General features: G+C 34.5%; 1 protein-coding gene across 8 annotated transcripts in view; it reads right to left on the bottom strand.

The window, feature by feature from the left end:
* Positions 1-24,645, bottom strand: part of EEF1AKMT2 (EEF1A lysine methyltransferase 2) — a 75,507-nt gene that overhangs the window by 41,603 nt on the left and 9,259 nt on the right. For 3 of the 8 annotated variants that reach the window (XR_013763477.1, XM_079137795.1, XM_079137796.1), the window contains exons 4-6: positions 15,371-15,478; positions 12,316-12,532; positions 6,950-7,067 (exon numbers count right to left, since the gene is read on the bottom strand). Coding sequence is in view for 5 of the 8 variants with exons in the window: in XM_079137795.1 (XP_078993921.1) it covers positions 6,973-7,067; positions 12,316-12,532; positions 15,371-15,478 (420 nt within the window). In the remaining 3 variants the exon portion in view is untranslated. Of the gene's footprint in view, positions 1-6,100; positions 6,271-6,666; positions 7,068-12,315; positions 12,533-15,370; positions 15,479-24,645 lie in introns of those variants that run through there. The other 5 variants (XR_013763476.1, XR_013763478.1, XM_079137794.1 and 2 more) reach the window with 3 other exon arrangements.

The following is a 24,645-nucleotide window of genomic DNA, read 5'->3' as shown; positions in this document are numbered from 1 at the left end:
AGACTCCTTTAAAAAAAAAAAAAAAAAAAAAAGGAGGCACCAGTTTATGCACTGAGCCTCCTTTTTCTCTCTCCTTCCCTCCCCACTAGCACACACAAGGTGTCACAGGAACACACAGGCAGAGAAGCCACCTACAAGCCAAGGGAAAAGGTTTCAACATGGAACATACCTTGCCAGCACCTAGATACTGGAATTCCAGGCTCCAGAGCTATAAGCAATTTCTGTGAAGACCCCCACGTCTACAGTATTGTATCATGACAACCTGAGCTGCAGGAGTACAGAATTTTAAATATCACCAACTGAATGCTCCTGATTTACAGAAAGAAAAACTCAAGTTCAGAAAAAGAGAATGATTTGCATAGTCTTACCTCTTAGAACCAAACAGTTGTGGTTTTTTTGTTTGTTTGTTTGTTTGTTTTAAAGGGGTCTCACTGTGTTGCCCAGGTTAGCCTCAAACTTACAAGCCTCCTGCCTGAGCTCACAAATGGCTGAGATTAGCACAGAACTCCACCCATGACCATCTAGTATTTTTAAATCATTTTCCTTTGATATTTATTCTATTACTTAACAGATTTTAATTATAAAATGAAAGAACCCAGATCAATTCAACTCAATTCCAAGCTCAGAAAATGATCTATTTTATTTGTTGCAAATTATTAATCAAATGAACTCAACAAATGATCTCTTATAGTTACATCTTTATCATCCAGAGATTCCAATAGGAAACCTCAGCTCGCTAACTGAACAAACCTTTGGAAACAAGTTTATTTCATAGTGAGGTCCAATACTCGGAACTGCCCTGTTTAATTAAGTTAATTACTTTTTAATTAAATAATAACCACAGTAATTGACACTTCCAACTACAAAGCCATGTGGAATTCCATCCTACCTCTTGAACTAACTATATTATCAATATTTTGACCCAAATGGCTCCCTTCGTGAAATCGGAGCTTTCCGCTTAGGCCTACTGGGGTTTGCAGAGGGGATAAATGGCTCAGACTTGTGTGTCTTGCTTATGACAGCTTCTCAAAAATCAACAAATCATTCTCATTCAAAATAACAGCATAAAAACAGTTGATCCTGAAACCCAAATGGACCTGAATCATCCTATTTGAACACAACATGTAGTTTTCACTCAGGCCTTCCTTCCAAAGCTTGCATACAGTGCTTAAATTCAGCCCAGTATGCTTTATCATATACCACACTATGATGTTCCCCATTCATACTCCAACTAGGCTTCTTACCAATGATGTGGAAAGAAAACCTAATTATCACTGCTTCGGCGCATCTAAATTTATTTCATTATCAAAATCAACAGTAGGAGCTAGGTGCTGTCACAGAAAGGCAGACGGATATGGAATGTAAACTGCTCTTTCCTCTACTCTTCCTCTCCACACCCGCCCCTCAAAGTTCCACAGTTGGAAATCATCCTAACATTTTTTTAGCCAGGATGTACTAAAATTAGATGGGAACAAAGGCCTGACATTTTCACATTAGCAAAAGGATTAGGAGGCAAATGAGAACTGGCAGCACCCACTCTCATCTACATTTAGCCTTTTCCTCCCAAGTTTCTCCTCTCTGAAGTAGTAAGGGAGGCAACAGCAGGGGTGAGACAACCATCCCAACACCATTTCCATTCTGCTCCCATCCCTAATAATAAACTGCTTTATCTGTAAGTACATTAATATAAAAGAGTAATAAATACAGTTCACAGTCCCTTTAGTCAACCAGAGTATTTTCATGTTTCTTTCTAAGCTATTCTGATATTATCCAGGATATGCTAATTGAGATCATGTGTAAATGTTTATATATTTGAAAAAAACAAATGGACAAAATTCACTTTTCTTAAGAAGCTTCCAGAGAGTATGCACAATAAAGACTGTTCACTAAAATACTTAACATTTGCTGATGCAGTATTAACAATACATATTTTTAAAATGTAACAGAGAAGAATTTGTCATTTCTTCAAAAAACAAGAAAATAATTTCTTCTGAAAAATGTAGTTTGGCTTTTTATACCTTCCTCTAATAACCTAGGCAAGTTATTTGCAACAACTGTAAAGTGCGATCTATCACTTGGTTTCAGTCTTTCTTAAAATAGTATCAACATAACAAAAGTACATTCTACCAGCCTATACATTCAGTTTTTGAAGTTCTACTCCATAAAGGCAGGACACTGATACATTCACATCTTGGGAATTATTCCTATCTTTTTAATTTGGTTTCACTGGGCCTACACTACAGGTCCACACAGTAACAGTTCAAAATTCAGCTTAAAAAAAAAAAACCCTTCAAATGATTAGTCTAAAGTACCGTTATAAAGATTTTTAAAACCCAGTAAGCACCAACTTCAGGTCTTTTTTTTTTTTTTTTCCTGGTTACTGGAGCCCATCTTGACATCTAAGATGGAAATGAATGATCTTTCAACAACACTCCAGGGATTTTGCTAAGGTCATATTCAATCATTCATTAGGCTTCTTAACCCGTTGCTTTTCAGAGTTCCATTGTAAAGCTGGTTTTATTCAGTATTTATGTAGCCTGTGGGCTGGGGTATTTGTCTGCTTAATGTTGAGTTTCATTTCTAAGCCCCTAACACAGGAATCTATCAATTGACCAAAGAATTTCAAACTATTCTTTTACTTTTCTACAAATTGCACGGTATGTATGAAGAATAAATTAGCATTAATTTTCTTCCATTAACTATTAATAAAACATGCTCCTACACTACCCCTTCTTCTAAGGACATCTCTTTTTCCTGCCTACCTAAAAGAAATGATAATGATTTCCTAATTTTTCCCACTATGCAATTAGGTCATGTTAGGTCTTTCAACCTAACATGATCTTTGCTTCCCACAATCAAGCTCTAGATCATGGCAGCCTTCTTCCAGTAAAATATACCAGACAAGACTCCTTTCACAGCCCATCCACACACACCCTTACAATTAGCTAGAAGAAGTTACAACTGTGGAACAGAAGACATTGGTCTCTTGCTGTCAAAACAGAAAGCTGTCTCTAAAGCACATAAACTCTAGCTCAGAGAACCAAAAACAGGAAATAAAAACCCAGGTCCCTTATCCAGAAGACAAAAATGTTCACATTTATACATATTTTCATCGTAGTCAGACAGACACACACACACCTATAAAATAAAATTATTTAAGAAAACAAAAATTAAATTCTATTAACATAGGCAGTGATATTCTATTTTGTTGCATATCCATTTAAGGAAAATTATTTCAAGACTATACAAAAGTTAGTTACTTAATGTAGGTTCCTTAAAAATTCAAGTTTCTAGCAGGGCATGGTGGTACACAATCCCAGCTAATAGGTAAGTTGAGGTAGGAAGAACCCATGTTCAAGGCCAGTCTGGGTAATTTGGCAAGACTGTCTCAAAGTAAAATAAAAAGGTGGGATGTAGCTCAGTGGTAGAGCATTTGCCTAGCCATGCACGAGACCCTTGGGTTCAATTTCTAGTAGAAAAAAAATTAAGGTTTCTATTATACTCTTGATGAATATGAATTGAGGTCAACATGCAGTACTGTATTACAACAGAAATTCAAAAATAAAGTGAACTGAAGCATATTATTCATAAAAAGAAAAAACTATGTTTAGCTCCCTTCTTACCTCAAAATAAACAAAAGATTGCATGCATATCACAGAGAAAGGCAGCAGCAAGTATGTTGCTACTATAATTGGGAAAAATATGAAGGACAGTTTATATTTATTTCAAAATGGCTTTAGTCAAGCTACCAAGAGTAGTGTCATGTTTGAGTCTCATATACATAAATGCCTGTCCTGAAAAACAACTCTTACTTGTGCACCTGGCTTAATACAGAATATTCTAAAAACTTCCTACTTATTCATTGGTGGCACCTGCCCATTCAGGCTTCAATTTCCTTTGGACCCATGCACACATACACTTCCTACACACAGAAGTGGCCTGTTATGTAGCAATAACATGAAAAGCAACAAATTCTGTACAGGCTCCCCAGAAAGAGAAATCTCGTTTGCATTTCAAACAAGTTTCCTCAAAATAAGTGTCTTTTGATTAAGTAAATTACAATTCCAACTTCTTATCCACAGAAGACAGCATTCACTACATAACTGCCTTTTTTAACTGCATAATTTCATTCAGTTACCCATATTTCATAAGGTTAGTATTAATGTGTTTAGTATTAATGTATTTTTATGGTTTACTGAATTAACTTGTGGGTATTTAATGGCCTGGTTTTTAACAACTTTGTATTATTTGAAAATATTAATTTTTTATTAACATTTCTGGACCTTCCATTTGTTCTCATTTCAATCCTTAAAGAGACTGCCTTCAAACATAATTAAAGTGATAAGAAAAATGACAATTCCCTTTTCCTTTCTAACCTTAGCAATAATCCAAGAGTCAAAAAAGTTAAAGAGTTAAAAACAAAAACAAAAAGAAAAAAAAAAAGCTTAACCTTTGCAAATGGAACTAACATACCCCACATAATGACTCAAGGAGCTTTTGAAACAAAGATCCATTCCAAGCTTTCTGCAAATCAAACTCCAGTGTAATTATACAGAAATATTTTGTTGGACTGGTGCTTTAAAATACCATATACTTCACCACTTAAAATTCTAAATCAGTACTTACTATATTTGAATCAAAGGCTATTAATGTAGGGGGGGGAAAAAAAAAAACAATCGTTTCAAAAACCTATACAACTGCTAGATGGGGTGGTGCCTGCCTGTAATCCCAGTGGCTTAGGAGGCTGAAGCAGGAGAATCACAAGTTCAAAGACAGCCTCAGCAATTTACCTAGGCCCTAAGCAACTTAGCTAGACCTCATCTCAAAATAAAAATAAAATAAAACAAAAAGGACTGCATATGTGGCTCAGTGGTTAAGTGCTCCTGGGTCCAATCTCTGGTACCAAAAAAAAAAAACTATACAGCTATGTTTCTATAGTTTAGAGCTCAGGTCTCAAACGAATACAATTTTTTAAAAAACAGTTTAAACTGCCTACATTTTGAAGTAATTTCTGACTTTTTACACATTTTAAAAGTTTCCCCAAAATTTCCCAAATTTCCCATACGAATGTCTTGAGCCATCTTGCGCAAGCCAAGTATTAACCTTAACAAGTGTTCAGGTAAATGAAATCTACATCTCTCCTTCCCTGTCAAAAAAAGGAAAAGGGTGTAGCACAAGACTTAGTAGTATAAGAATACTAAAAAAATTAAACAAAAATTCTAGCCATAAAAAAGAATAAAATTATGGCATTTTCAGGTAAACGGATGGAAGTGGAGAATATCATGCTAAGCAAAGTAAGTCAAACCTAAAAAACCAAAGGCCAAATGTTTTTCCTGATAAGTGGATAATGATACATAAAGAAGGTGAGGGGAGAATGGAGGAACTTTATATTATGTAGAGGGAAATGTGGGGGCGGGGGGGCAAGGATATGAAAGATAGTGGAATGAGACAGACATCATTACTCTATGTACATGTATTATTACCCAGTGTGACTCTACTTCATGTACAACCAGAGAAATCAAAGTTTTACCCCACTTGTGCACAGTGAATCAAAATGCAGCCTGTAAAAATTTTTTTTAGAATATTTATATTCTAAAAAAAATTTTAAATGTTCAGTGTTGTAACCCAATAGGCCCCAAAAGCTGAAAATTGTCAAAAGTTATATAATATTTTAAAAACCTGCATTATGACTCCAACATTAAAATATCATCCCAAACACAAAGCGGTATTAAGTACTAACATTCCTTATTTTTCCAAAGTGATATATACACTCACTCTCTTGCTAAATTATGGCTCCTAACTAGAACCCCTTTGTCTCTGTATACCTAAGGGCTTATATAATTGACACCACCCTTTCACAGAAGGACAAAACTCCAGTTCTTCATAGAGGCAAGCTTTTTAAGACAAGTGAAGAGATGGTGAAAAGTAATGAAGGGTTGTATGAGGCCTGAGCTGGCTGACTCTCCATGCAGAGCACACAAATCAGCACTAGCAAGTTGTTAGCAAACACCACTAACAAGGAGCTGCATAGCTCCTAAAAATAACTGCCTGACTTCTCTAAATGAATGTTACATGTAACACTCCTAGTTTCCCTACTCACCTATAAATGCTATAAAGGTAGAGATTTGGCCCGGGGGAGGCAGACTACATAAGTAGAGAATGGGTTTTAGAGCCAGACCAGTTAAGAATTCTGATTCCAACATGCATTAGCAGTGTGTAGAAAAACTTCACTTCTCTCAGCTTCAGTTTCCTAATATGCCCAAGAAGATACTGGAAGGATTCAAAGACATAATAATATAATTTAACACAGGGCTAGGATATAATACTATCCCTTAGTTTTCTTAACTTCTGTTATGTGTTTATCTCTCACAGTGTATAAAATACCATCAGCTGCAAAATACAGGCTCAATAAATATTTCTTGATCAACTGATAAATTTCTCCAATTTTGTTTAACTATATATGAATGCCAAGCTTTTCCCAGGTGTTAATTTTGAAAATTACCACCATTCTACCCAAAAGTAGTATTTCTTATCATGTTTCATATGCTAATAAAACACTAAGAAAGCTGTTTTGCTTATTAATCTGGCCCTGAAATTGTTTGATCAAATCTTCAAAAATAGTTCCATTCAATTGGACTTTACCAAGGCACAAAAATCAAGAATACATGCTTTTAGTAAATTCATTTACTACTTTAAAGTTTTTAACTGTTTAGAGTTACAGGAAATTATTTTAAATCAAAAAGAAAAATATTTACATTTCAAATACAAAAGATTTTAAAACCACTGTTGGTTGATCTCTAAAAACCAACTACTACATGCTCATGATTTCTTTTTTTACCAACCATTCTATGCATTTGAGATGTGTATCCTGTGTACTTACTAAGCATGTTTTGACATTTGCATTTTATGTCAGGTTTACTATGCTGTGTAGCTTCTTTAAAAAAGCTACCTGAACTTGTCCCAGGAAAAGTCTCACGATTTTTGGAAAACCAATGCTGCTACACTGTTTCCAGATCTGCCTCCAAAACTGAACTTGGGTGTTGGCAGCTCTTCAAAAAGTTCAAATCCTGTCAGACAAAATTAAAATACTTTCATTAGGGATTAGACTCCACAGTTAAGATTTAAATTAATACTGTACTTTCAAATCCTTTACAAAACTGTTACTTCAAACTCTGAAGGGTGACTGAATTTCATTTGGATTTTCCAATTTCACCATGTGCACGGCTTACATATACACACTCAAAAAAAACATTTTGAAATGAACAAGGAACACACAAGACCAAAAACAAATAACAAAAAAAAAGGAGGCGGGGTTAGTTGAGCATGGTGGCACACACCTATAATCCCAGGGACTCACAAGGATGAGGCAGGAGGATCACAAATTTGAGACCAGCCTCAACCGTTTAGCAAGACACAAAGAAACTTAGTAAGATCCTGTCTCAAAAAATAAAAAGGGCTGGGAATGTGGCTCAGTGTAGAGCACCCTGGGTTCAATCCCTGGTATCAAAAAATTAAATAACTAAAAGACTTTCTCTCCATCTCCCATTTCTTCTACTTCCTGTTCACGATCCCCTCCTACTTACACCTCCATTAGCCTACTTCTCTCTTCCTTTGTAGGTAGCAGCTATGGTGCTGCATTCTTACCATGTGTCAGGCACTGTTTTTTTTTATGTAGGAATGTAATTAGTCCACATCACAAATAGAAAAAGTACATCACACATAGAAAAAGCTAAATAACTTATAAGTAAAAAATTAATTTGTAGAAGATAAAAACATTCTGAAGATGGATTATGGTAATGGTTGCATGACAATGTGAATGGACTTAATGCTACTGAACTGTACACTTAATAAAAAGAAAAGGACTGGTGATGTAGCCCCTGGATTCAATCCCCAGCAAGGAAAAAAAGATTAAAATGGTAAAATTCTTATGGGTATTTGTCCACAGTTTTAAAAAAAAATAATCCGTAGAATGGTTTTGGAAGAAAAGAAACTAGTAACTTTCAAAGCATCACATTGTGGATTAAAAAAAAAAAAAAAAAATTGGAATTAAACGTCCTGGGTTCAAGTTTGAGGTTTCCCTCTTACTGAGAGAGATGATGACGAAAGTAAGACAGCAAAGAGGTTCCTGGTTTCCCCACCAAGGTTTCATAGTGCTTTCAAAGAACTATTTCTACCAATGACCAGATTCAGGAGCTGCTGACCTCCAGCAAGCTTACCAGCACAGCCACCTTCCACCCTGCACAATGCAGCCCTCCTGGGGTGGCAGTGGTGAGCATCTCTATCTTTTCTCCAGCAAAATGCAGAAGAATACAAGGTGCAATGTGCAGAATGTCATGTCAAGTTCAAACAGCAAATGTGCAGAAGTATCAAGATCATGTACAACAGCAGACTATGCCTTTCTAAGCCCACTCTTTTCATCTGTATAAGCTTTGCTTCTTTCAAACTCAGGAAGCAATCTGGGAACCCTAATCTGTGAACTATCTCTCTTGTACTTGAGCATAAGTCCCAAGAAAACCTCACTCAGATGGTCTTGAGCTTGCCTCTTCTTGATTTCTATATCAAATGGAGCAAAAGAAGGCTTGAATGAGCTGGTAACATTAAGAGCTTATAACATCAAAATGAGCTGGCAACATCAAAAAGCTAAACTTTGCCTTTCTGGGATTTCTGTTCAAAACTAAGCAAAAGAACCCTAATGCCGACTGGTAACAAAGGTGCATTCTCCAGGATCCCAAGTTCTACACAAGGAGGTTACAGATATCAATGCCCATGTGGAACTTGCAATGATTTTGTGTAGATTCAAAAAAATGGATGTTTTCTAAACTATAAAATTAAGATGCAAATTAAACATTTTACTACTTTGTCTTTTAAAAGTAGAAGCAGGGCCAAGGATATATATAGTTCAGTGATACAGCACTTGCCTATTTACACAAGGCCCAGGTTTGATCTTTTATAACACAATAAAATAAAAATAAAGCTGGAAGATCACTCACTAAAAATGTTAATCTATAGTTTCCTTCAGTGATATGACTAATAGTTGTGAGGATTTCTTTTTCTTTGGGTGACTGGGTTCTCCATTCCCTAAGTTTCCATGCTTTGCACTCAAATAAGTGTGGTAAACAGAAAAAAAAAAATGTTAAAAAGGTTATATATTATGGTATCACTGGACTTTAATACTTTATTTCACTACATATTCTAATTTATATTCTTGACCAAACTTTGCCAAATCTTAATAACTAAATACTAAAATGCTCATTAAAACCTGATGATAAGGCCAGGCACAGTGGCATATAACTATAATCCCAGTTATGGGAGGCTGAGGAGGATCACAAGTCTAAGCAAGATCCATTCTCAAAAAATAAAAAGGGGGCTGGAGATATATAGCTCAGCTGACAGAGTGCTTGCCTCGCAAGCTTTGCCTTGCTTGCCGAGTTCAATCCCCAGCACTACAAAAAATAAATTAATTAAATAAAAAGGGTTGGGAATGTAGGAAGATATATTTTCAAAAAATAAAAAGGGCTGGGAATATAACTCAGTGGTAGAGTTCCTCTGGGTTCAATCCCCAATACTGGAAAAGAAAAAACAAACTGATCATAAGAAAACTTCTAAATGAAAATAAGACATTTAATAACATATTTTAATGCTGGAAAATACAGCCACTATGTTGGGTACATGGGTGCATACTATATTTGTTTTCAGAAACTTTTACCTATGCTTAAAAATAAAAATTTTCACAAGAAAATAGAGCTGTGTCAATTTTCCAGAAAAAACTTTTTAGCTCACTGAACCTAATCCTATAGAATTTAAGTTTTTATATTTCAGTATACAATGCACCAAAATCTTAACTAGTGATTATATTCCACTGATAGTTACAAATGATTTTATTATATGTATATCTTATGTATTGGGACTATTAATATTTTCAATTTTATTCAGAAAGACTCAGGATTATTTTTGTAGTAGAATACATTGTTGTTTTAATAAAGTAGTTGTAATAAAGTCAAGTTCTTTGGACATCAAATTAAAACAACCTAGTATCTGGCAAGTGATTAAAGTTAATCCTCAATAGAATGACAACACAAAATGGTCACACTATATGAGTAGGACTATCCAGGAAAAATTCAAGATTCCTTTCAACAGTTTAATGAACATTTACATTTCAAATGAGGAAAGAAGCAAAGAATCTTAAAAGCCTGGTGAGGCAAGTTTTAAATAAGGTCAATCTGAACAGGCCTTCTTCAGCAGTGATGAGTGGTAGGATCCTCTTTTACTGACCTCTAACTCCAAACACCATTTTCTAAGAGGCTCATGCCTTAAAAAATGTCATTCAATGGTATGTAATGATTTAACATTTCCTGTTATAACATTTTGCTTATTTTAATTTTGTATTTAGTTCTAAAACTGAACGTAAAGAGTTTACTCAACAGTTTTCAGACACAGACACATTTTTAAGTACTCTATACCAGGCTGAAGTCTGTTCCTCATTATCAAAGACAGACAAATACGTTTTTGTCTGCTGGTTCCAGGGGTAAAAGAGAACACCTGTATTTAAAAACCAGGAAAGAAACTTGCCCTACACAGTGTAACTCTGAGCATTTATTAAAACTGTCAAGCTTCAGGAAAAGGGAAAGATTATTGATACCGGGCCTCAACAGTTCTAAAGGAAACAAATTTAACATGGAAGATAATAAAATTAATAGCATAAAAGACAATAATTCTCATTTTCTAGAGGCAATGGTAATGAAGCCACAAGCTCACATTTCCAGCCTCAAACACTTCAGGTTTTACATTATATAACATGTCAAACTCATTGAGTGAACACAAAAGGACATGTGTTAGAAGTTCTCCGTAGTGGGCTGGAGTTGTGGCTCAGTGGTAAAGCACTTGCCTAGCAAGCTTGAGGCACTGGGTTCAATTCTCAGCACCACATATAAATAAATAAAATAAAGGTCCTTTGACAACTATACAAATATTTAAAAAAATAAAAGAGTTCTCCGTAGCTGAGTGCACTGGTGTACACCTGTAATATCAGCAACTCCAGTAGCTGAAGCAGGAGGATCACAAGTTTGAGGCCAGCCTCAACCATTTAGCAAGGACCTAACCAACTTAGAGAGATTCTGTCTGAAAAATGAAAAGGGCTAAGGATATGGCTCAATGGTAAAGCACCTCTATGTTCAATCCCCAGGACCAAAAACAAAGAAAAGCAAAAAAAACACACTCGCCTAACACGCATGAGGCCCTAGATTCAATCCTGAGTACCACATAAAATAAAAGTACTGTGTCCACCTACAACTAAACAAAATATTTTGAAATAAGTAAATAAATAATAGTACACAGTAAACTGCTCCCTTAAGGTAACTGGATTCTCATTAGCTTGTGCCAGGATCAAAATTTTTCAAATATTTAGTACTGATAACATCACTTAAGACTTCACCCTGAAAATTCCTCCCAATCGTCTAAAAGAAAAAATTAACACCAATCTCAAAAGGATTCTAAGAAACAAGCAAATGCCTAAACATTCTAAAAATACTTTCCCGGAAATGCCCGGGCACTGTATAAATAAACTGACAGATAAAATATTCCTTAAAACATTCAAGGGAATAGTCTGTCAAAGAACTCAAAATGCTCTGTGTATAGATTATAGCTTCCTCAATCCTCACCAGACCCCAATTAGTAAAGATAGCACTGATTACACTTGGCTATTGGGACAAAAAAGGATATTGATTTGGTACCAAAATTGTGAAAAAGGCAGAAATTTCCTCAAGAATAAGTAGGAAGAACTTCTCGCAATTCTCCAATTTTGTTTCTTGTGATGTTAAAAATAATTGTTCTATACACACTGAAAACAAATACTAAATACTGAAATGACCACTAGAGCAAGATTATATATAGAATAACTATAAAATTTAAATTCTCATGATGTAAGACCTTAAAAAATTACTATATTCATTTGCATTATTACAGATTTGCCAGTGAATCAGTACACTGAAGTCAAAAGCACAATATATACACTTTTTGATGCTCTAAAATAATAGATGTATTACTTAAAGAACTTGATTTTTATAGGCTCATAAATTTTAGTACTTAACTGCCAGGATTTCTGTGGAAATTCTTAAAAAGGCCTCTGGATCTCAACCAATGTTATTTCTCTGTGCTTTGTATATATAGTTAAAAGTTATTACCAAGGTCATTAACAGAGAAGAAAAGCAGGCAATTCCACAAATAGGAAAGTAAAACACTATAACATCAAGTGGAAAACCTACTTAAATACAAGAAACCTGAAGTAAGCACATGGTTAAATATCATGTAGCCATTTACCTTCACTGAATTCATTTAGCAACTCTTCCTTGGTCCAATTACATGAAGTTATTAGAAAAAAACCTTTTACTCTTAACACCCTGGAGAGAGATTTCACATACTGCTTCCTCTTCTCAACTGCATTGTCAGGATTAAGGCTGATGGCATCAAAAGTTCCTTTGTCAATACAAATATGAAATCCAGACAGCTTTGTGGAAAGATTCAAAAAGTCTTCTACCTAAATTAAAAATCAATGTCTGTATGAGAAAAATTAAGACACAATCTTTAAAGAATTTAGGTGACAACTTGTAAAAAGTCATGAATAAAAACCCATTAATTATAATGGCATTTTACATATAATAAACATATTTTCAATTTTATAGCTAACTTTTATGAGTTTCATTCCAAAATCATTGAAGCCAAGATTAGTACCAAAGGTTGATAGGGATTCCTGGACATTCCAAATGTCTGCAAATCAGGAAACAAATCGAAACCAGGCACAGCACTGTCTAACAATACTTGCACATTATGGTGCTCACAAGTCTGGTTTATGAAAAAGTTGTTTCTGACAAAGAGTAAAATATTTGACATATTTAGCAAACTGACAAAAATTTATTTAACTCGGGCCACTGGAAATAAGATTTTTAACTGATATTCCTACTCGTGTGACCTAAAGTAAACCTGGTAAATCCGAAGTTCTTTTGCTTTGCAGCAGCCTGCAAACCTATTACTGAGTATAATAAATGGCATGAAGCTTAAGAAATTAAATTAATATTTTAAGCTTGATTATTTAACTTGGTAAATATCACAAACTTTAGATTTTTACAGTCATGTTATCAGCAACCTGTTTTCAAAGACCCAATACAATTCAAGTATTTGAAACAGCGATTTGTTTCAATTTTATAAATTGGTCTTTATTCTTAAAAGCTACTTTTCAAAAATATTCAGTAATTAGTTCATGATTAGTCACACAAATTTAATAAATTGTAAAGAGTTTTATCTAAAACTCCAACTGACTTAAACATGTGCATATTATGTACTTACGTTTGAAAATGGTTTTTTTCCTCTCCCCCATATCCAAAGTACAGAAAATTCATTATATTCAAAGTAATGACTACCACCCTGAAAAGCTAACTTCAGAGACGCTTCTTGATACTAAATACCTGTATAAACCTACTCCTGTGCTCAGCAAAAAGACTGTTTATACTGATGTGCAGGTAGTTTCCAAACACAAGATATAACAGTAAATTAAACAGAAAAAGTTCATTATTAGAATATAACTTATACATTTTATAAAGGGAGAGATAAACAATTAATAAGCTGCTATGTATGGTTTCAGTGTATCTTCCAGAATTTGTATACTGGGAATCTAACCTCCAAAGTCGTATGTCTGGAGGTAGGACCTTTGGAAGGCGACTAGTCATGAGAGTTCTCCTCATAAATGTTTTAATGGGTTACTGAAAAAGTGGCTCTGTAACAAAAGTAAACTTGTGGCACACTTGCCCTGTCCTATGTGATGTCCTTTGCAAAGTTATGATCCAGGAAGGCTGTCACCAATGTCATGCTCTTGGACTTCCCAGCCTCCAGACCTGTGAGCTAAATAAACCTTTATTTTCATATATTACCCAGGCTGTGGTATTCAGTTACGAAAAAGAAAAAGAAAAAGAAAAAAAAAAAAAAAACCTTAAGACATAAGCTAAACAATTTTAATAAAGGACTATTAAGAAAATAAAAATAGTAATAAGACAGTAGGTGACTGGGAAGAGAAATATTTTGGAAGTAGTCTGGAAAGGCATCTCTAAGGGAATATTTGGGCAGAGATGAGTGATAAGAACAAACCAAAACTGCTAAGACCTGGGCAAGAAGAGTGTAAGCAGAGGAATAAGGACCAAAGAACAAGCTTGACGTGTCAGGAGGAGAAAGACAGCCAGGGTAACTGTGGAATAATGGTTAAAGGGGAAAATAAGTAAGAAATGAGCAACTCTGTGAGGTTGGGTTTGGCTTCCTTTTCAAAGGAAAGTCAAGGGCAGATTGTAAGCAAGGAAATTATGTGAATTGATTTACTTTATTTATTTATTTATTGGGTACTAGGGATTAAACCCAGAGGCACTTTACTAACACAGGGCCACACCCAGTCCTTTTTATATTTTTTTAATCTGAGACAGGTCTCACTAAATTGCTGAGGCTAGCCACAAACCTGTGATCCTTCTGCCTCAACCTGGAGTCACTGAATTATTATAGGCATGCGCAAGAGTGTACAGTTGATTTACATTTTAAAAGATCCCTCTGGCTAACCCATAGTACATGGGCATCAGAGCTGCAAGTTTGAAAATGCGGCAAAATAGAGGGCTTCTTGCCACAGTGGTCTAGACAAGAAATGATGGTAGCTTGGACTCAGCAGGTAGCAGTTTAAGTATAAAGAAATGTTCACATTCCTGATATACTCCAAAAATAAAACTAACAGAACTGGACAGAGGATTCAAAGGAAAGAAAGATTCAAGGATGACTCCCTGGGTTTTGGGTTAGTGCAATATGGTGTAAAGTGGTATCATATTTAATAGAGATAGGAAAGACTAGGAAAAGCATGTTTAAGGAGGAGCATATTTCATTTTGGTCTAATCAAGCTGAGAGACTATTAGTTATTCTAGTGGAACTTCAGGCAGGTATTACATAATTCTAGAGATCAGACAAGAGGTTTGGCTAGAAACACACATTTAGGAGTCATGATCTCACAGAGTCTAGGACACAAAAATAAACTCAATGACCTTTGGGGGTATCATATGGTAATTCTAGGAACCCACAGCTTTTTAATCTGGTTAGACCACAGGTATTATTGTGTTTTTGCAAATATGCTGGGGAGTAGTATATGAACACACACATACACAAGGAAGAAGAGTAATCTTCCTAAACTGACTAAATTAAAATTTTAATAGTCATTTTTAAATGTTTCAATTTGTATTATTTATACTTACTTTGAATTCAAAAGATGTTGACAGATAAATATACTTTGGAAACATTTAAATTTTATAACTTCTATTATAAACAAAAATTATAGCAACATTAAAAAAATAGTTACCTTCAACTTAATGTTAGATAATCCTTCTTTCTCTATAATACTTCCAGAGAGCTGAATTGCAGAAGGAGAGTAATCAATTCCAGTAATATCAGAAAAACCAAATTTGGCCTAGAGACAGAGAAACAATTTTATACTTTAGTTTAAAAATTTTAATATAATGCTTTGTCTATGAATTACAATATTCCTTTAGTAATGGAGTTGTTTTAATTTTGTTATAGATCAAATGGCATATAATATCCAACAATGCACATGTTTAAATTTTATTGTAGAGTCTAAATAGAAACCCAAAGTTTACATTTCTGTGACAATTCATTTGCTCTTATAAATACTTGATTTCTTTTTCAAAAGGAAATTCATTTTCTCAAAGATAATAAAAATGTATGTATGAGCCTCAGGCAGAAAAATGTAATATTTACTTCTGATGCTAATCTGTACCAATTCATATATAAATGTATCATAAATTTTACTTAATCCAATTAAGTATATGAATCAATTAAATGTGTATGTTAGAAATTATTGATTTTAAAAATTTTTCCTCAGTGTAATTATAAGTATTCAATTCTCCACTAGCCATGTGATTAATCATCCTATTTGCATAGTACTTTTCCATTTTTTAAATATTCCATATATTTCATTAGAATTTACAAAAACTCTGTGCATTAAGCTGGACAGCTGCTAATAAGCCAAGAAGTTAAAGAAAGCTAACTGGACTTGAGGGTTTTGTTGTTTATTAGCCATAAAACCTGCTAGGGTGTGTGGTACCTGATGCGAAATCACGGTGACTTCATCCCATCCCCTAACTATAATGAACAGCTTTAGACCAATGAAGCTAAAAATAATTTCAAAGGAAATACATTTAAAAAAGAGGGGGGGGGGAAGAAGCTGCAAAATACTATGGCCCAAAATTCTCTTGGTGTTTTTTTTTCACCATTTACTAAATGGTTACCACCTTCAAAACTTAACCTACTCTCACATCACCCATTCAGACTTACCTAGACTTCTCAACCCCCAAGAGACTGATTCCTAATCTAAATTCAATGAATAAATATACCAATCAATTTCCACAGGACATTTTCTCCTTTTAATTACTTTTATATTTAACCTTGAGGTTTAAATATCTCCTTTTTTGATGCCAACCTTCTACACTTTTAGCTGTCTCCCTCCCAATTTGGAATTTTCATTTTTTTCTCTTTTCCCCAAAGTCCTTCTCTATCAGGCCTAGAACCCAGGATGATTCTACTGATTCTTAAAAGCTCCTTCTCTCATGTCTGGTTTTTTGTTTTGTTTTGTTTTTCCTTTTTAGTTATACATGACAGAAGAATATACTGTGACATATCATACATACATAGAATATTGCTTCCCATGCTCATGGTTGTACATGATGTGGAGTTTCACTGGTTGCGTATTTATTCTTATAGCACAACTTATTGAAAATATGTAGATTTTAGGTTTCTAGAACAATCACTTGAAGCCGCAAACTATCTCACATTCAATTTTTGGCACCCAATGAAAAATAAGCAGACATTCAAGCAAAAAATAAATGATCAAAAACTAAAGAGAGAAACTAACATTAGAAAGACCCAAAGGAGAAGCAAATAAAAGAATTACCAGAAACAGATTTTAAAACAACTGAAATAAATGACAATGACAAGATGGAGAACTCTGGCAGAGAACTAAGAACTTTAACAATGAACTGAATAACAGAACTAAAACATGTAATAATTAAATTAAGAAACTCAAGGGTGGGCTTGATAGTTTAGACACAGCAAAATAATTTTTTTTAAATGAAGAAATATCCCTCTTAAACACAGAATGACAAAGATATAAAAAATTAAAAAGAAAAAGTCTAAAAACTCTAATGTGGCACAGAATATAAGCTCTAATATAAAAATATATGTAAACTTAGAAGAAGAAATGAGACTGGGGTAGAAAAGAAAAGGTATATGGTTAAGCGTTTTGCTATACTGACAAACGGCCCTAAGTCACAGATACAGGAAGCCCTATAAATGCAAAGCAAGACAAAAACAAAGAAAACCACACTTAGATATCATATTAATTCTGAAGAAAACCAAAAACAGAAAAATCTCAGAAGTATTCACGGAGTAGAGATGAGGAGCACAAAGGGACAGATTATCTTCAAAAGGCCATCAGGTTTACAGTTGACAGTAAGTCATTAACAATAGAAGCCAGAAGACTTGAAATAAAATTTATCTAGCAAAAGTATCTTCCAAAAATGTAGGCAAACAATGGAAAAGTAATCAAAAAGCAAAGGTCATCAATAGGTGCTAAATAACAAAAAGGCAAACAAACATTGTAAGTCACATATGTATGCCACCACCTATAAATGTACTTGCCAAAAAAAATAAAAAGAATTTAAAATCTCCGAATCAGGGGTCATCAACTTTGGATGGAATTTTCAATGTACATAATAGTTATATTTAAGACAACTATAACATAAAGGAGGGAAGGGGCAAGAAGGTAGAGTTCAACAGGAAAGCACTTGCCTAGCATGCTCAAGGACTTGATTTAGATGTCCAGCACCCCAAAGGAAAAGAACACACACACACACACACACACACACACCAAGATAAAGAACCCATACATAGCCTCCTGGCTCAGGGGCACATACCTCTAATCCCAGCAGCTCCAGAGGCTGAGGTAGGAGGATCACAAGTTCAAATCCAGCCTCAGCAAAAGCAAGGAGCTAAGCAACTAAGTGAGACCCTGTCTCTTAAGTAAAAATACAAAAAAGGGCTAGGGATGTGGCTCAATGATCAAGTGCCCCTGAGTTCAATCCCCCAAATACCACCCCCCAAAAAAGAGCCCATATGTGGACAAAAAAAAAAAAAAAAAGAACCCGTACATGATAAGGATGTAACATTCCACTTGAAGTGGTAAAATGTTGCTCATAATAGTAGACTGCAGGGCTGGGGTTGTAGACAGAGCACTTGCCTAAGCACGTGTGAGGCACTGGGTTGGATCCTCAGCACCACGTAAAAATAAAATAAAATAAAGGTACTGAGTTCATCAACAACTAAAAATATTTCCTTAAACCCTAAAAAACAATTATTAAAAAAAAAAAATACACTGTGCTTGGGTGCAGTGGCATACACAGGTAATCCGAGTAACTCAGGAGAGGCTGAGGCACGAGGATTGTAAATTCAAGGCCAGACTCAGAAACTTAGGGAAGCCCTAAGTAACTTAGAGAGACCCTGCCCCAAAATAGAAAGTAAAAGGAGCTTGGTGGTAAAGTGCTCCTGGGGTTCAATCCCCAGTACCAAAAGAGTATATTTGCAAAAACTGTATGTAATATAATCTATATAGCAACCACTAAATAAAGCTAGACAGAGAGATATGGTCAAATCAGTCACTAAAACGGGTATACAAAGGGTTATATCCAAGAAGATATACATAAATTAAAATGGAATGCTTAAAAAAATGTTCAAAAAAAAAAAAAAAAAAAGCAGGAAGGCTAGGCATGGTGGTGCACGTGTGTAATCCCAGTGGCTCAGGAGGCTGAGGCAGGAAGATCGCAAGTTGGCCACAACTTAGTGAGGCCCTAAGCAACTTAGCAGGACCCTGTCTCTAAATAAAAAATAAAAAGGGCTGGCGATGTAGCTCAATGGTTAAGCACCCCTTAAAAAAAATGTAGACCTAAATTCGAAAACATTAAAGATAAATGTCTCAAATACACTAGTTAAAACACAGAGATTATTAGAATAGATAAAAGGCATGACCTAACTATATGCTGGTTCCAAGAATTCACTTCAATAATTTTTTTTTTTTTTTTTTGGGTGCTGGGGATCGAACCCAGGGCCTTATGCTTACAAGGCAAGCACTCTACCGACTGAGCTATCTCTCCAGCCCCCAAGAATTCACTTCAAATACAATGATGAGGAGAGGTTAAAAGGAAAAAGATGAAAAAAATATACTACACCAAAACTAACCAAAAAGAAGTCAACCAAAAAGTAGTCAACTAGGATGGCTATTATCAAAAAGACAAACTGTGTATATAATTAGAAGAAATTTTAAAAAATTTTTTAAATTAAAGAAAAAACAATAAAAGTGCTAATTAGAATATGGAGACATTTAAACATTCCTACATTGATCATTAAAATGTAAAACAGTATAGCCACCGTGGAAAACAATAGTTCCTCAAGTCCAGAATATGACTCAACAATTCTACTCTTAGGTATATGCCCCCCAAAAGTAAAAACACACAGAAACACTTTCACTCAAATTTTCATAACAGCATTTTTCATAAGTGCCAAAAACAGAAACAACCTACAATGAATGGATAAATAAAATGTGGTATTATCCATACACCAGATTATTCGGCCATATAAAGGAATGAAGTCCTGATGTGGATAAATCTTAGCAACATTATGTTAAGTGAAAGAGACCACACACAAAAATCCACATACGAAATGTCAAGAACAGACAAATCCAAAAAGACAAACAGTAAGCAGATTAGTGGTTGCTAGGAGCTAAAGGGAAATGAGCATGCAAAGCGAATCTTTGATAAGAACAGAGATCATTTTTGGAGTGAAAAAATATTTTTGAATTAAAACAGGTGTACAACTTCATGAATATACTAAGAAGCACTTAACTGCAAACTTTAAAAGGGTGAATTATGTCTCAATTTAAATAAAAAAGATGAAATGGGTTATTACCATCAACGTAAAATTCAAAGCAAAGTTGAAAAAGCAACATTATATAGTAAGGGTCAATTCATCAATCTACACACCCTCACATAAAAACACACAAATCTTAAATGTGTACTCTAACAGATAACAGAAAAATTCCCCCAGACTCAGAAATTAAACAACAGAATTCCAAATAATCCATGGATAAAAGAGAAAAAATAGAAAATACTTTGGACTGAGAGAAAATAAAAACACAAAATATCACACTTTGTGAGCTGTAACAGTGCTTACTGATAAATAAATTCACAGCATTAAATATTTATATTACAAAAGTCTCAAATTGTTAAGATTCAACTTCAAGAAGCTTAACAAATGGAGCAAACTGAACTAAAACAAGGAAAAGAAACAAAAGAAAGAAATCTCGAGGCTAAATGGCTTGATAATTCTACCAAACATACAAGAAACAATATGGACTCCACAATCTCTTCAAAAATCAAAACAGAGGGAATGTTTCCCAAATCATTTTATGAAGACAGTCAACACTGTCCCAAGTCCAATATCAGAGATAGTACAAGAAAGGAAGATGTTACCAACATTTTCTGTAAATATAAATGTAAAAATTCTCATCAAAATATTAACAAATTGATCCCAGGAAAATAAAAACAGAATACACTATGTACCAACTGGGGCTTATTCTGGGAAGGCAATGTTGGGTCAACATCTGAAAAAAAATCAACATGATCTACTATACTAACCGTCTAAAGAAGAAAAACATGATCATATCCACTGATCTAATTTTATTTTATTTTTTTTCCTTAAACTCAACATTCATTCTGGAAATACAAAGAAACTTCCTCAACTTGATAAAGGTCATTAAAAAAAAAAAAAAAAAATTATCCTACAAGTAACATTACACTTACTGGTAAGAAAATGAAACTTTCCCAAAACTGGAACAAACAAGAATACTCCCTCACACCTCTTCATCAACATTGTACTGGAAGTCTACCCAGACTAATTAAAAAGAAATCAAAGGTCTAAAAAATGGAAAGGAAGAAATAAAACTGCCCCTATGTACAAACAACATGATTACCTGCATAGAAAATCTCAAGAAATCCACCATAAAACTCATCCAATTAATAAATGCAATATTGCAGGATACAAGTTCAGCCAATTTGTATAAGCAATACCAATATGGTTGATATAAAAATAACCACACTCTGGCAACAATTAAGAAACTAAATCTCAAAAACAATACCATTTAAAAATAGCTCTGGGGCAAAAAAGATGTCTAAAAAATGTGTACAGGATCTAAATAAATGAAAAGACATTAAGTTCATGGATTGGAAGACTAAAGATACTAAAAGTTATCAGTTCTCAAATTAAGGATTCACTTCAATCCCAATCAAATTCTCAGCATGAATTCTTCTGCAGACATAGACAATCTAATTCTCAACTTAGAAACATAGGACTATAAGCCTAAATAATGAAAAAGAGGGAAAAAAACTGGAAGAATCATACTACTCAATTTTAAAATTAAATTTAAAAAGTTACGTTAATCAAGTATTAGTAAAGAGATAGACAACATACATCAATAAAATAGTATGCAGGGTCCAGAAACAGACTTCACAAATATATATGGTCAAATGATTTTTCATGAAAATGGAAAGACCATTCAATGAAGAAAGGACAGCTTTATAACAAATGGTAATAGAACAACTAGTTATCTATTTGCTTTAAAAAAAAGAAAAAGAAAAAAAAAGAAAACCTCAACCGAAACATATTTATATACACATTAATTTAAAAATTATGCAAAAATTCAAATTTACAGTTGTAAAACTATAAAACTTTAGAGAAAAAAAAAAGGAAAAGGGGATGAAGCAAAGAATTATTAGCTTTGACACCAAAAGCACAATATATAAAAGACAAACTCAGTAAATAAAATTATGAAGTTTTGTTCTAAGAAGGATCCTGGGAAAAGGATGAGGAGGAAACACAGACTCGGAGGAGAAAAACCGTGATCACATACCAGGGAAAGGACTTGTCTCCAGGATATATTTTTAAAACTCCAAAATACAACAAGGAAACAGACAACCACTTTTAAAAGGGACAAAAAAGTCTTGAAATTTCACCAAAGACAATATATGGATGGCAACTAAGCATGTGAAACCCAGGTTGAACACCATTAGCCATTAGGGAAATACAGATTAAAACCATGATTTAAGGGCTGAGCTGTAGCTCAGTAGCAGAGCACTTGCCTAGCATGTGTGAGGCACTGGGTTCAATCCTTAGCACTGCATAAAAATAAACAAATAAAATAAAAGGCAATCTGTCCGTACACAACTAAAAAAAAATTTTTTAAACATGATCTGATCCCACTATATGCATATTTAGAATGGCTAACAGAAATTTTTTAAAATATTGACAATTAAAACTATCAGCAAGGTCATGGACCAACTGAAACTATTATGCATTGTCCGTATACATAAAAAATGGGAATGAAGCCAGACATGGTCGCACATGCCTGTAATCAGGAGGCTGAGGCAGGAGGATTACAATTTCAAAGCCAGCCTCAGCAATTTAATGAGACCCTGTCTCAAAATAAAAAATGAAAAAAAAGAACTAGGGGCATGGCTCAGTGGTTAAGACCCTGAGTTCAATCCCTGGTCCCCGCCAAACAATGGAAAATGGTTTGGCAGTTTATAATAAAGTTTAATGTATTTATACTAGAGAAATTAAACATATGTTCAAATAAAAACCTGACACCAAAAACTTCCATCAACCCAAATGGCCTCCAATAAGTAAATGGATGAATAAACTGTGATACATCCACACAACAGAATGCTTCTCAGCAATGAAGAGTACTATTGACACATGCAAAAATGTAGGCGACCCTCAAAGAATTATGCTGAAGTAAAAAAGACTACTTCAAAGGCTTATATACCACATAATTCCATTCCACAGAACATTCTCAAACCCTAGACTGATAATGAGAACAGACGAGTGGCTAAAGTGTGGCATGTGTAGTATGCGTTTTCTGACGAACTTCTTTGTATCCTGACTGTGCTGGTGATTACATGAATCCCTACATGTGTTAAAGTTCACAGGACAGCTGGGCATAGTGGCACACACCTGTAATCCCAGCAATGCAGGAAGCTGAGGCAGGAGGATTGCAAGTCTCAGGCCTGCCTTTGCAACTTAGTGAGACCCATTTCAAAATACAAAAAGTTTTAAAAAGGTAGGGGCTGGTGATGTATCTCAATGGTAAAGCACTCTGGATTCAATCCCCAGTACTGCAAAAGAAAAAGAAAATGTAAAGTCTCCTCAAATTGATCCATATATGCACAATAATTCCAATTAATCCCAGTTGTTTTTTTTTCTAGAAGTGATAAAACTAATTCTAAAATCTAAATGAAAGGCAAAGGCCTAATTACCAATAGACAACACAACAGTGGCAGAGAGACCCAAGTTGGACGACTTACATTAACCAAGTATGGAGACTTAAAAAACTGAAGCAATTATAGCAGCGTAAGACCAAAAAGGAACAGACCAGAGAATCCAGAAAAGGCCCAAACATACACTGTTACTTGACTTATGACACAGGTGCTACAGCACAGGGGTGGAAAGACAGGACGGTTCAATAAATGGTGCTGGGTTGTCTGGATATTCACAGGAGAAAATAGACCTCAAGTACGCAGAACAATTGAGAGGGAATTAAATGTGGAAGAAAACAATAAAGCATCTTTAAGAAAACAGGGAAATATCTCCCTGTTCCGGGCAGGCAAAGATATCTTAAACAACAAACAAAAGCAACAGCTGTCAAAAAATATGTAGGGCTGGGAATGTAGCCCAGTGGTAGGGTGCTTGCCTAGCACACACAAGGCCCTGGGTTCCATCCCTAGGACCAAAAAAGAAAAAAATTGAACTTCTGTTTGTTGAAACCAAAAAACTTGTTTGTTAAAAGATTCTATTAGCCCATAATCCCAGCTTCTGGGGAGTCTGAAGAGATAAGACTGAATTTGAGGTCAATAAACAACAACAAAAATCTATTAAATAAAAAGGTGAAAAGGCAAGTCACAGACTGAAGACATTTCCAAGACCAAGGTTATTGTACCCAAGTGGCAAATAAGCAACTGAAAAGGTGTTCAATATTGCTAGTCTTCAGAAAAACATAAATTAAAACCCTAGCAAGAAATTGCTACAGTTAATACCAAAAACAGCTGATTTGTGATGACAGAAATCACAATGGTGGCTTACCTTGTAAAGGGAATGAGTGGAGTGTACACAAAAGGATTCTATGGTGCTGGAAATGTTTTATGTAAACTTCTATCAGTCTAGTGAGAAACACTAAGGTGTTCATTTTGTAAAAACTATTCTCGAGACACGCTCACTTTTCTATATAAATTATATACTTCATTTAAGAAATTCACATTAAAAAAAGAAAAAAATTTCCCATAAGCTACTCCATATCTAAGTGGTTTCACCAGTGAATTCTACCAAACACACACTTTCATTTAATGAGGCCAACATAATCTGACACCAAAACTTGACAAGAAAATGATAAGAAAATTACAAGATAGTCTCTATCATGGACAAAGTTGTAAACATCCTAAAAAAATTAAAAATTACACT

This window comes from Sciurus vulgaris (assembly GCF_902686455.1).
Source record: "Sciurus vulgaris genome assembly, chromosome: 4".
Taxonomy (NCBI): domain Eukaryota; kingdom Metazoa; phylum Chordata; class Mammalia; order Rodentia; family Sciuridae; genus Sciurus; species Sciurus vulgaris.
This window is presented reverse-complemented; position numbering and strand designations above follow the sequence as displayed.